General features: G+C 36.8%; 1 protein-coding gene across 4 annotated transcripts in view; it reads left to right on the top strand.

Annotated features, from left to right (window-relative positions):
* RMDN3 (regulator of microtubule dynamics 3) overlaps positions 1 to 12,434 on the top strand; it is a 44,483-nt gene that overhangs the window by 7,569 nt on the left and 24,480 nt on the right. For all 4 annotated transcript variants that reach the window (XM_072428870.1, XM_072428869.1, XM_072428868.1 and 1 more), the window contains exons 4-7: positions 978 to 1,121; positions 8,252 to 8,522; positions 9,520 to 9,622; positions 10,253 to 10,313. In XM_072428870.1, the coding sequence (XP_072284971.1) occupies positions 978 to 1,121; positions 8,252 to 8,522; positions 9,520 to 9,622; positions 10,253 to 10,313 (579 nt within the window). The remainder of the gene's footprint in view (positions 1 to 977; positions 1,122 to 8,251; positions 8,523 to 9,519; positions 9,623 to 10,252; positions 10,314 to 12,434) is intronic.

Here is a 12,434-nt window from a genome sequence, read left to right as displayed (position 1 = left end):
TGAATATATGGGGTTTAAATAAAACATTCTTCCAAGCAGTTTGCGATTAGTGGCACCTAATCTGTAAAACATTTTTCTTATTTATTGTACTTGAAGTGGTAGAAAATATAAGCATGAAGCGTTTTTCCACATGCCACATGTAGTTTTGTTAACTTGGGTATGAAATCATAGTTTCAATTTTTTGTCATTTGTTCAGATAAATCGCCTTTATCAGTAGGTACTGTTTAAATATTCCTCTTCTGCCTTTTAAAAATTTCCACGGGTTATGCTTACTTTTTCATTTGACTCAACATCTGGCTTCTAGTGGTATGAAGCCAGTGAACTAAGCTAACCTGATGATTTGCTCATTCATTCGTCTAATTATTATCAGTTTCAAATGTTTGATAAATGTTAGTTAGTCACATGATGGATGCTTTGGGTGGCATAGTATTATAATTAAAGATAATAATAAACAACACACAGTTGGAAATTTAACTATGTAATGGAGAATGCAACTTTTTAGGGTAATGTACCGTATTTTTCGGACCATTAGACGCTCCGGACTATAAGACGCACCAGGTTTTCCGCACGGGAAAACAAGAAAAAAAAATTCATTTGATTTCCCCTGAGATCCAGCGTGCGGCACTTGTGCCCGCCCATGAAGGCGCGCCGATCGGCATCAGGTAAGTAAAAAAATATGCATTCGGACCATAAGACGCACCCTGATTTTCCCCCCACTTTAGGGGGAAAAAAAGTGCGTCTTATGGTCCGAAAAATACGGTAATTTTTTTTTTTTGATGTGGTACAAACATTGGAGTATTTAGGTAAAAGTATGTTTGTAGCTATGAAAATTATTTTTTTATTATTGTTTTTCTGTTTTGAGTTGTACTGAATTATTTGTAAAATACTTTATTCTTACAAGAATAAAATGTCTTGTAAACATTTGAGAGAAAAAGAAAAACACATCAGTGAAATCCAACTTTGTATTCCTCGTGCAGGTCCCACCTGGAGGAGAACCAGAAAACCGTTCGGCGACGAAGAGTCTTACTCCATAGAGAGAGGACAGATTCTACTGGTTCCAGTTCCATTTATTTTACATCTAGTTCTGGGGCTTTGCATACAGATGTGGAGAGTGAAGGAGGGTAAGTGCTACCCAAAAGCTATGTTAAAATTTATAGAATGGTATGCATGTGAGATGAATGTCAAATAGTGTATATCAGGTAAATTTATTTAATTTTTTTTTTTTTTTTTTTGGAAATAAAAAAGTGGAGAGGAGCTAGACCACCCCTGTTAAGGGTCTAATGCTGTCGGTGTCCCTGCTTAGGAGGTTCACCATTTATTTGTCCTGGTAATTGTCACTGAGACACAAAGTAAGGGAACTATTAAAAATGTCTTGTTACCATAGCAAAAATTGAGTTAAAATGATAGACAGCCAGAGAGTAGAACACTTCTTTAATTACAGGGAACTTTCGTTTGGGCATTTAGTGCCTGACAGAAAAAAAAGTTATGGCATTATTCTGTCCATTTATGTTTAGATAAAGTGGAACTCCAGAGTGGGGAAGGGTTAAGATTTTAGTCCTATTCTTTTTGCCATCTGTATCTTCATTAAGAGAATTTCTTGCTACTTCTTAGGCTAGGTACACATGTGCAATTGTTCTCTGAGCTGAATATTGGGCAAGAATCTTGCATGTGTACAGCGCTCGTCATCACGACCATCCTGCCGGATCTACAGACGATGGAAAGAGAGCGCAGCGCGATGCCGCTCCGTCGTTCTCCCCCTCCCCTCTCCATAGAGCAGAATGGTTCTGTATGTATAGCACTCATTCATGTATCGTGCAGTCGTTAGATCTTTCACAATCCTTTCCAACGACAATTATTGCACGTGTGTACATAGCCTTACTCTTTCATCTTGGAGATACAAAGGGCTTCTATTAGAGCATAGGCAAGACTGAATGGGGACACAAGGAAGTGTTTCTAGTATATTATTACACAGTATTTATATAGGTCCATCATATTACGCATCGCTGTACTCGTGTCACTGTCTCTCAAAGGGGCTCACAATCTAATGTCCCTACCATAGTCATATGTCACTAATGTAGTCTAAGGTCAATTTTGAGGGGAAGCAAATTAACCTTACTGCATGTTTTTGGGATGTGGGAGGAAACCCACGCATACACAGGGAGAACCTGCAAACTCCATACAGATAGTGTCCTGGCTGAGATTCAAACCTGGGACCTAGCGCTGCAAGGCAAGAGTGCTACCTCTGAGCCACTGTGCTGTATAGGCACAGTTCTAAATATTTTAGATACAGCAATGCTGTCTGTACAGATTTTTTTTAGCAATGACAGAATAAATCCCGGCTGTCGTGCCTCTACCCACACATTAGCCCAGAACATCTTGTTCCATAACCAGTCGTTTTGTGCATTTTGGAAATCTGCATGAAAAATCAAATGTGGAGTTGTGCCAGACATTGACCTTTCTCTTTGATCTGATGCCAACCCTGAAATCATGTTATGCAGCATGATATCTAAGTGGTTACAATCCATGTGTTGCCATATGGGTTCCACTACATTTCCTTATAGGACTCTTTGTGCATGAAGTTCTGATTTGTAGTTCACCTTATCTCCTTCCAACCTGCCAATTAGGCAGTGTTACTACAGCAGTACATCGATGAAGTAGTCCTGTTGCCTTGTTTTCCTAGAAGCGTTTTTAGTGTTGAACTGAGACATCGTGCAAGGCAATACAGCTGCAGAGATAGTGTAATTAAAAAGCGGGCACCATCTGGTACCACAGCTTCCAGAGGAGCCCTAAATCCCTGGAGGTTTAAGTGTGCATGCATCAACCTGAGAATAAAAATTCAAAGGCTTGTTGCTTCTCACCTTCTGCAACTTTTTTGTGTATAGTTTGGTCAACAGCTTTGTTGTCTAATGGGATTTTACACCTGAAGCTAGTTACTTAAAATGTTAGTTGCTTAAAGTGAACTTATGCTTTGACATTGCAGAGCAAAATAACCGGTTCTTTTCAGTGTGGACCAGGAGCTGCTTGTATTTGACCTCTGCTCCTCCTTCACTTTGTTACAATGGGGAGAGAATCGAGCCTTGAGTCTAATGTTATCTAAGTTGCAAAGTTGGAGTTTAAACTGGAATTTTTTTTCTGGTACTTTTTAATGATAGGTTGGGGGGAGGGAGAGACGTACCACAGGGTTTGGCATTAAAATGAGCCGGTGCTTTGATATGCATTGTTAAAGTTATAATAAAGAGAGTACAATGCAATTCTAGGGATTTATGTACCAGGACAACAAAAATAATATGATCCCTAGAAAAATCTAAAATTATTTTTAATTCTAACCCTAGGTGTAAAACAACACACAACAGATCCCACTGTCATTATTTACAAAATTAAAGGCAAATGGAGAACCATGTGTGAAAAATGCATGTAACTCCATATTACACATGTGTAAACCCCATGATTCAATAGCTAGTAGAAGCACCTTTAGCAACAATAACTTGACGTATTAAGTGTCTTTATGATCTTATCAGTCTTTCACATTGTTGCGGAATAATTTTGGCCTGCCGTTGTTTACAGCATTGCTTCAGTTCATGAAGGTTTGTGGGCATTCATTTATGCACAACTTTTTTTAAGGTTTCACCACACCACATTTTGATTTACTTGACATTTGGACTTTTCTTTTCCAGCCAGTTTGTTGTAGATTTGCTGGTGTGCTTGGGATCATTGTCCAGTGGCATGACCCAAATTCAGCCAAGCTTAGCTATGACAAAAATGACCTCACATCTGACTATTACCATTACCCCTCCATTGCTGTGCTTAATAGTTGGTATGAGGTGTTTGGGCTGATATGCAGTGCTTAATTTACACCAAATATAGTGTTGTGCATTACAGCCAAATACCACCACTTTGGTCACATCTGTTCAAAGGATATTGTTTCAGAAATCTTGAAATTGCTGCCATGTTCTTTTTGGAGAGGCATTTATTCGTTCTGGCATTCATTTCGGTATGAAGCTGTCTCACATTGGCACTGTGGTCCAATTTTGTTCAGCTATGCCAGCAAGATACTGCCAGGTATACAAGAAGTATTTTTCTTTGGGTGACAATAAATAGCAGGTACTGCCTGCAGTAGTATTCTCAATACAATGCTTAAGTAAATATTTGGCTGCTGAGGACACCCTAATGAATACTGATTGGTCACATCCTTCACTTCATAGCTAAAAAATGTCTGATAAATGATGCAGAGTCCCTGGATGCTTCCATGTGCATTGTCTGTGCTTTCTCCGGTAACATTGCAGATCGTTTGACCAACCACTTTGTGTCAAGCTTTAGGAAATTTCCTTCACATATGGAGGGATGTAGGTTCAAAACTTTGTTCTGTGTACTTTTTAGTTGAAAGAAAAGAAAGAAAGAAAAAGCAACTTTTGTGTAATAAATCGTATGGCACAAAACTTCAAACTTACATGTCAGAAGGACTTTTTGACCCATGTGATAACTGTAGGAATGTAAAAGTCAAAAAAGAGCACTTGACCTGGAGCTGTAAGCTATTTGCCTTTAAACTGAAAAAATCAATTTTCTGAATAGCATGAAAATTGTTATGGGCTGCTGAATGTCAACAAGACTGATGACTTGGAGTGTTTAATATGCAATCCAGGACTACTTTCAGTTTGTTCCTTCCAAATTCCTTTTTGACCTAACGTATTCTATTCCTATATGAGAATAAAATTTGGGACTGATTATGTTATTAAGAGGGACTTGCATATTGTATTTTTTAAGTGTTTATCAAGTCAAAAACATTTTGGCCACAAATCAAAGGATTCGAACATCTGTCAGGTTTTTACTGTTGTTCGAGGTCTGTAACAGAAATGTTCCCTTATTAACAAAACCTCGGCCGAATTTAAAATAAAAAAAAACTTTAAGTGGGCATACTGGTTTCCCCTGTTTCCACCCATCTATCCATCCATTCATCATCTGTGTATAAAAATATACAAGTTTTAGACAGAAGAGAAGATTGTTTAATAGTCATATTTTATAGGTCATTTTTGACATCCTCCTAGTAATGCCATAGATGAAAATTCACAGATAATACACCTTTCATTAAATTTTACATAATGCAGGTTTTGTATTTTTTTAAATTTATTTTGGACATGGTGGTCCTTTAGAGGTCCAACCTAGTGACAATTGTTTAAAAGAGTTTGACCAACTAAAGTTTTAATTATGTGAAGTGTCCCAATATGTTATTTTTTTTTTTTCTTACATCTTTTTTTTCTGTAACCATCCAGGGAATTCATCTAAGTGGTGAGAGGTCTCTCCTTTTTTAGAATATTCCTCCCCCTAGTGGCATTCTGCATGAAGCCTGACTGCAATGCAGCAATTTTCAATTATTCAAAGTTTCATTTAGCCCCTATAGTAATCAGTCAATTATTTCCCTTTTTTTCCCTTTAGTGTAAATGTATATTATTTTCTACCACTGTTTTATAGATTTCTGGTTATTGTTATCACAGAACATCTATAATATTATTCATATATAGAAATAAACTAAGTGAAATTAAATCCTAACCTCTACAAATAGTATTTCTGGGAATATTGCCAAACAAATATAGTTGGAAAGCATACATTGTGGTTTTATGGTCATCTGGGGTTTTTTTGCTGACCTCGCTAAGATTATTTACAGAAAGACAAAGGTGAAAGAAGAGAGAAGAAAAACAGTTAAGATAGTAATGAAGTAGGAAGACTAAAAAATATGTTGGCTCCAGAGAAAACTAGCGCAAACGTTTTCCTTGGCTGATGTTATGGCAGAGAGGTTAATTTTTCTTCTTGCCTGTTTTACAGGATGGTCCTCAAGGATCATTTTGACAGTTTAATTTTTTTTTTTTGAAGTTTAGCAAAAGCCAAAATCCTAAAGCACACATTGTTTTTAATTCCCAAATCCTAACTTGAATATGGTACAAGAAATGCTGCCGTTCAGCATTCTGTAGGCCAAATTGGCTGCTGGACAATGCAGCAAGTAAGCCATTCCAGATTGTGCTTTTTTTTGTCATTGCCTGGCACGCACTGAACTATTCAGACAATAAACTTGGAGACAAAGAGTGTGAGCAAGCATAAAGAATGCTGTGCCTCTATCTTGGTGGCTTTCAGACATTTGGACAAAATACTAATCCGTAAAGCATCTGCCTAGTAAAACATTATCATGAAAACAATCCATTTGAAGGCAATATTTTATATTTATCAATTAAGGTTGAAGCAGAAAAATATTGTTAAACATTAAATGTCTTAGTTTTTATAGAGCAAAAATTTAAAATTAAGGCATTTTTTCACTAGTAACAAACCATTGTTCTTCATGTATTGAGTACTAAGTCCTGATTTTGGTCATAGTCCCTAGTGGTAACAGCACACTAGTGAAAGTCCATCAAGCTGTACCATAACTATCTGGCATAGGTGTCTGGAGAATCAATCCATCAAGTGCTAACTGTATCCAGGGACTAATACCAATATTTTTTAGGAACTAATTTGTCAGTTTGTTTGCAAAAAATGGGTATAGTCCTTTTTTATTTATATACTTTTCAAAATCTTGTAAGCACAGTCTGTAGGAGTTTGTAAAATACATACCAAAGAAATAGATAGTTTCTGCAAATGCTGATCTGTCAGACATTAGAAATAGGGATCAGATATCCTTCGAAGTTGAAAGCTATTGGCACTTTCGTACACACACACGATAAAGAAAAGGGACATGTGTCTGAATAAACACAAATCATTAATTTCACAAATAAATTGAGTTGGGTTGCCTGACTCCAGTCTGAGAGCCAAGATCCACACACATTTTTAGTACTTTTTTTACCAGACCGCAGTAAGTTTAGTAAGGTGTGGTATACAATGAGTCAGAAAATGACTCTCTTTATTTGAAATCCTGGCCTATATGTGAGCCCCCAAGGACTGGATTGGGATAGTCCTAGTCTAGGAGGTGGGGACCAGACTGACAAGATTTTGCAGCCATGCCAGGTCCTAAAGGAATCTTGATATGCATGCATACACAGGGAGAACCTGCAAACTCCATGCAGATAGTGTCCTGGCTGGGATTCGAACCTAAGACCTAGCACTGCAAAGGCAAGAGTGCTAACCCCTGAGCCACCGTGCTGCCTTAAACAACTATAACATTTGTACACCAGCCGATAGTTGAACAAGTGTTTATCATAAATATATTTTCAATAACAATTTTTTTAGACAGCACAAATATTGTAAATCATCAACAAAAAACAGCTATCATTTTGTTCTCCAGGTTCTCTGCTTTGTGAATCAATACATAATATTTGGGGTGTATAGGTTTTTTTAAGCCCACAGTGAGTCACCATTTTACAAGAAAGCTATAGCATATAATTGTAAAGGAATAACTATTCTTATATATCAGGAATAATAGCATTAGTAAATATCTGTAGGCTAATCTCTATGAAGCAAAGGGGTTTAAGGGAAATCTGTCACTTTGACAAGATAAAGTACAGATTTTCCTTTTCATAAAAAGAGGCTCAGCTTTGTCACGCTGCCCTGGTACTTTATTTTATCCCTGGTCCTTCTGGTTATAAAAGAGCATGTGGCCTTTTCCAAGGAAGGAATGGGTGAGCACTTGCCATTTTAAAACCCTATTACACGAGGAACAAGGTAACCCTCTGTAAGCTTTAAAAAAATTCAACATGAAGCTTACACAAGTTTGCCATCGGGACTTGAATGAATGTATTGAACCACTTGGATGGATCCCTTAAACTCACATCCAAATTCCTGTCATGAAAATTTGGATGTATATTGCTTCCTCTTTTGTGAGTTTCCAAAGAAAATCAGCAAGCAGAAAGATTGTGGAAAATGGCATTGCAACGGCAAGATAAAAATCCTATAGATGTGTTCAAAAAATGCCAGTGTTTGTAAAGAAAAGCAGGCCTGCGGCGTAAATGATACAAAATCACTTTGCATATTCATACACAATTTTGGATGTTTTTGTATCTGCTGTTCCCAGTTTGAGTATTGTGCCAGTTATAATCCTGATGCCATAATGCAATTAGTTGCTGTTGTGTGATACTGAGTGTTTGTTTTAAATGTTCTCATACTTGGCAAGGAAATTGCATTCTGTTCAGTTTTGATTTATGCTGACTTTTTATGCATGTCTCCTGTTTGTATCTATCACAGAGATGTAGTAATCACTATGGCCTGCATCTTGTTATCTGGACTCCAGAGGGTTTTTTATGTGTCCAAAAATGTTTTCTTTTTCCTGCTTTTATAGTTACACTACAGCAAATGCCGAATCTGATTACGACCGTGAAAGCAGCAGAGCGAGTGAGGAAGAGGAGGAAGATGAAGTGAGCTGTGTAACTGTGAGAACAATGCGGAGAGATTCAGTGGACCTTGTAACAGATGATGAAGCAACAGTATTGGCCACTGACCTTGTAGATGGAGAGTTAATGTTGTTGCTGCAGAGAGCTGACCAGTTGCATAGTGGTGATGCTGAGCAGAAGCGGGAAGGATTCCAATTGCTTTGCAGTAATAAATTACTGGTATATATCTTGTTTTTCTCACATTTGTACAGTCATAATAAAGCTGTTAAGTTCAGCCCTGAAAAAACAAACCTAAAGTCATGTTTATGTTAAAGACTTTTGTTACTTATCACCCTGATAATGCGTCTATATTTATAAATGCATGCTGTTTTCTTAATTTTCAAACAAATCAATTTACACTTCAGTGTTCTCTCCAGAATCTTTTTAGCTGGGTGGTCAAAAGTGGGTGTGACAAATTTAGTGTTCCCTATTGTTTGAGCCATAGTTATCCAGCAATCGCCATAACTGTGCCCACTTTTTACCACCCCCTATACTTTGTTCAAACTTTGTAATGCTCACCCCCTTAATATGTCCAATTTTTCAATCCTAATAGTAATATGCCAAAAGTGTCCAGTGCCTCTATATTATGACCCAAATTTTCTGTAACCACCCAAAAACAGAGAGTGGTGTGCCTAGCTAAAAAGGACCGGGGAGGACACTGCACTCATAAGAAGAAAAGTCATGGAGTATAAGAGTAAACTGAGAGTGAAAGGGTTATGACCATTTTATTCTGCAGAAATCAGAAGGATAACTGATTGGAACCATGACAACCTTGTTTGCAACAATTAAGACAAGGATTGGTCTTAAATCTATGTTCTAGAAGATTTGACAGATGTTATAAAAATATTTACCATTTACCATTAGAAAGGTTTATCAGTATGGTAACTTGACCAACAACAACCTCTTATAAGGTTCGATGTTTCAGTGTTTTTACTCAACTTTCAAGATTCAAGCAACTTTTAACCAAAGTTTACACAATTTGATATCTGATTCTTATATAAAAATGTGTGAACCTTGGGTAAAGTAGGTGTGGATCTTGAGTGAAAAAATTAATAAATAGACCCAATGTATTCCTCCAAACTTTTTTTTTTGCAACTCCTAGCTACAGATTGTGTTATGTTTAATAGTTTGCTTAGGAACTTTTAACAATATGTTTGTTCGTCTTTATATCCAACAGTATGGAGAACATCAAGATTTTCTCTGGAGACTAGCACGGTCCTGCAGTGATATGAATGAGCTTACTGATGATTTAACAGAGAAGAAATCATATGCCTTAGAAGGTGGGTTACAGATTTTGGCAGGTTTGTGTTTGGCAGGTCTGGACCTCCTGACAAAGATTTTATTATTTTCTACTGAACTAAACTCCTTTTAATGGTATGCTCTTTTATAGCAGACCTTGCTCAATATATATAAACTGACCCTCTGTCTATGCCTAGTGTCAGTGATCCTGTCTCCTTTGCAAAAAAAAAAAAAAACACATCTTTTAAACTAAATATGTAGATGTCAGATGGTATGTTTACTATCAAGTGCTGTAGCTCTCCCTACCATCTCCTGGTTTTTTTTTTTTTTTTAGATTCTTTTTCTTGCACTTTTTTTTTTAAGGTGAAGGGTTACTTTGAAGTCTAAAGCAGTCTGTCAGCAGCAGCCCAGTATGCCCCCCACTGAGTTACAGCTACAGGTCGTCAATCGCCAAAGCTTATGGTCCTTTGCTCAGATTAAAAGGAAAGAGTCAAGCCATGCTTTGTTTTAATGTTAAGTCTTTTCTGTAATTAAATAGCATAGTGTAATGCTTGGATTATTTCCCTAACCTAATACTTTTGTGAGAGGAAATAACCCGTTTTATAGATGAAATACGTTTCCATACACACTGTGTCAGTTTCTAATAGATAGATATCTGGCTCTGTCTGCAGGAAAAGAAGAAGCTGAAGCTGCACTTCAGAAAGAAGGCCAAAGTGCTGAGTGCCACAAATGGTAAGTGTGTTATTGTGGGGGAGAACATTAATTGTCCTGTTCATCCTTCAGCTCTTCACAGACATAACACAGCACTGCAAACAGGAATAGCAAAGTTCTGCCCACACAGATTTTTATTTTCCTTTTTCCTAAAATCTTTAAGATAGGGGTTTTTACTTTAAGTCATATTCTTTGTAGTGTGTCTTAAAGATCATATGTCTTTGTCACTACACAAATCCTATGCTTCCACTTAGTTGTTGGCACAGGTGCCTAAAAATGAATTTAAGAAAGGTTTTCTGTGATGCATGTGGTAGTGACATGACAAGGAACTTGATATGTGTCTATTCATTCTTTATTCTATATGGATAATAATGGATGCTTGGTGAGCTTTAATAAGTCAGGCCCAATGTACTATGTACAACCTTGTCTATGCTATGTATATCTGTGTGGGCCCTGAAAAAGCTACACATTTTCTGACCGGTGATGGTAGTACACCTTCAATCTTCAGAAGGTTGCCTACCTTAGGATACAAAGCCTTTATTACGACAGTTGCAGCATTTGAAATTGAGGGAGTTTATCAGTGTGCATACAAAAACTGTGCCCATCTCTGGAAAGTCTGTCCTCATAGATAAAAAATACTTACATCATTGTTATACATAATATCCCAAATCTAATTTCATTATCTAGTTTTTACAATGAAAATGTTCTTTTCCAGAGCATCAGATAATTTGTTTGATCTGTTCTGCTCATACAGAAATTGGTATACTTCACTTTTATGCATTTACAGATTGATATGTATCACTTTTATACATACATATACTTTGCTTTAAGTAAATGTGATATAGGACTAAATTAATATTGCCATTAAAAGCATTCCAGAACCACTATAGAGAACCTTTGCAGAAGGGTTCAGATGTACTCACACAGATCTGTTGTTCCAGGAAGAACTCACAGCTGCAATGTTTTCATTCTTGTAATAGAGCCACAAAACAGAAGACTGCTAATGTAGAGCAGATGTGATCACCCAACTACTGAATGCAGACTGAGCTTGTATCAGATAAGAGCCAAATGTGTACAATGCCTTTGAGAAGTGGCATATATTTTGGCTTCTGGTTTTAAGGTTGAACTTTTTAAGTATTTTTGGAGAACATTACTAACTCATGTAACTGATAGCTTCCTTGGTATTTAGGGTTACTAAAGCCGACATATCATGTACAATGTACACTTTTAAATGTAAACCTAATATTTATAATTTTTAGGCAGGATTTACACTTTGTGGTATTCTGCATTTTTAGTGATGTTTAAGTGCATAATCCTGATAGAATTTTGTTGAGCACAACACACAGTAACAGGCTGCATTACAATATATAGTACATTCTTTTTTTTTTTCTACCTTAGGTGGCCCTATTTTTAAACACACCTCGGGTTAGATAGTTTATAGTCATAACATTGAATAATCATTACAAGTGAATACTCCAATCCTTTAGATAAGCAGTTGGATTCACACTAACCCGGCGTTATCCAGCTTCCCAAAACTCAGGATTACTTTGATTGTCACTCCTCTCACCTATACATGTCTGTGTCATCTAATAAAATGCCACTGATTTGGTTAGATGAGTAAGCATTAAATCAGTAAACATTAAAAAAAATCAGAAACCCTCTTACATGGAATATACAAGGACTCTTCTGGTTAAGAGTTTTTTTTATTTATTTAATTTACAAACCTATGTTTTGGATTAATTCTAGTGCCAGTCTTAAGAGAATTTCCACAAAAATGATATCTGCCAGTGACAGAATAGTTCATATTAAATGTTAACACTGTGACAGCGGTTCAGTTGCACAAATTATATGAAGATCAATCACATTGTATTTCTCCATATTAAGTCCCCCTGGGCTTCTGAATGTTTTGCAAAATTCCCAAAATACAACACTTGTGTAGTGATGTGTTTGTAACTATAAGCAAAGTATGAGTGGGATCTGTATATTTCCTCTTCTAGATTGTTGCTATACTCTAGAAGATGTAAATGTTGTTGTGGATGCAGCCCAGTAATTCTGGTAAAAAAAAAAGGGTGCAGCACCACCCCCTTAATGAATTGAAGTGCAGAGCCTCCCGGGATATCTACGTCATGCATTCTGGGAGGC

The sequence above is a fragment of the Pyxicephalus adspersus genome, chromosome 12 (genome assembly GCF_032062135.1).
Source record: "Pyxicephalus adspersus chromosome 12, UCB_Pads_2.0, whole genome shotgun sequence".
NCBI classification, from domain to species: Eukaryota; Metazoa; Chordata; class Amphibia; order Anura; family Pyxicephalidae; genus Pyxicephalus; species Pyxicephalus adspersus.
The sequence above is the reverse complement of the archived record's forward strand: the minus strand, read 5'-3'. Positions and strand labels throughout refer to the sequence as shown.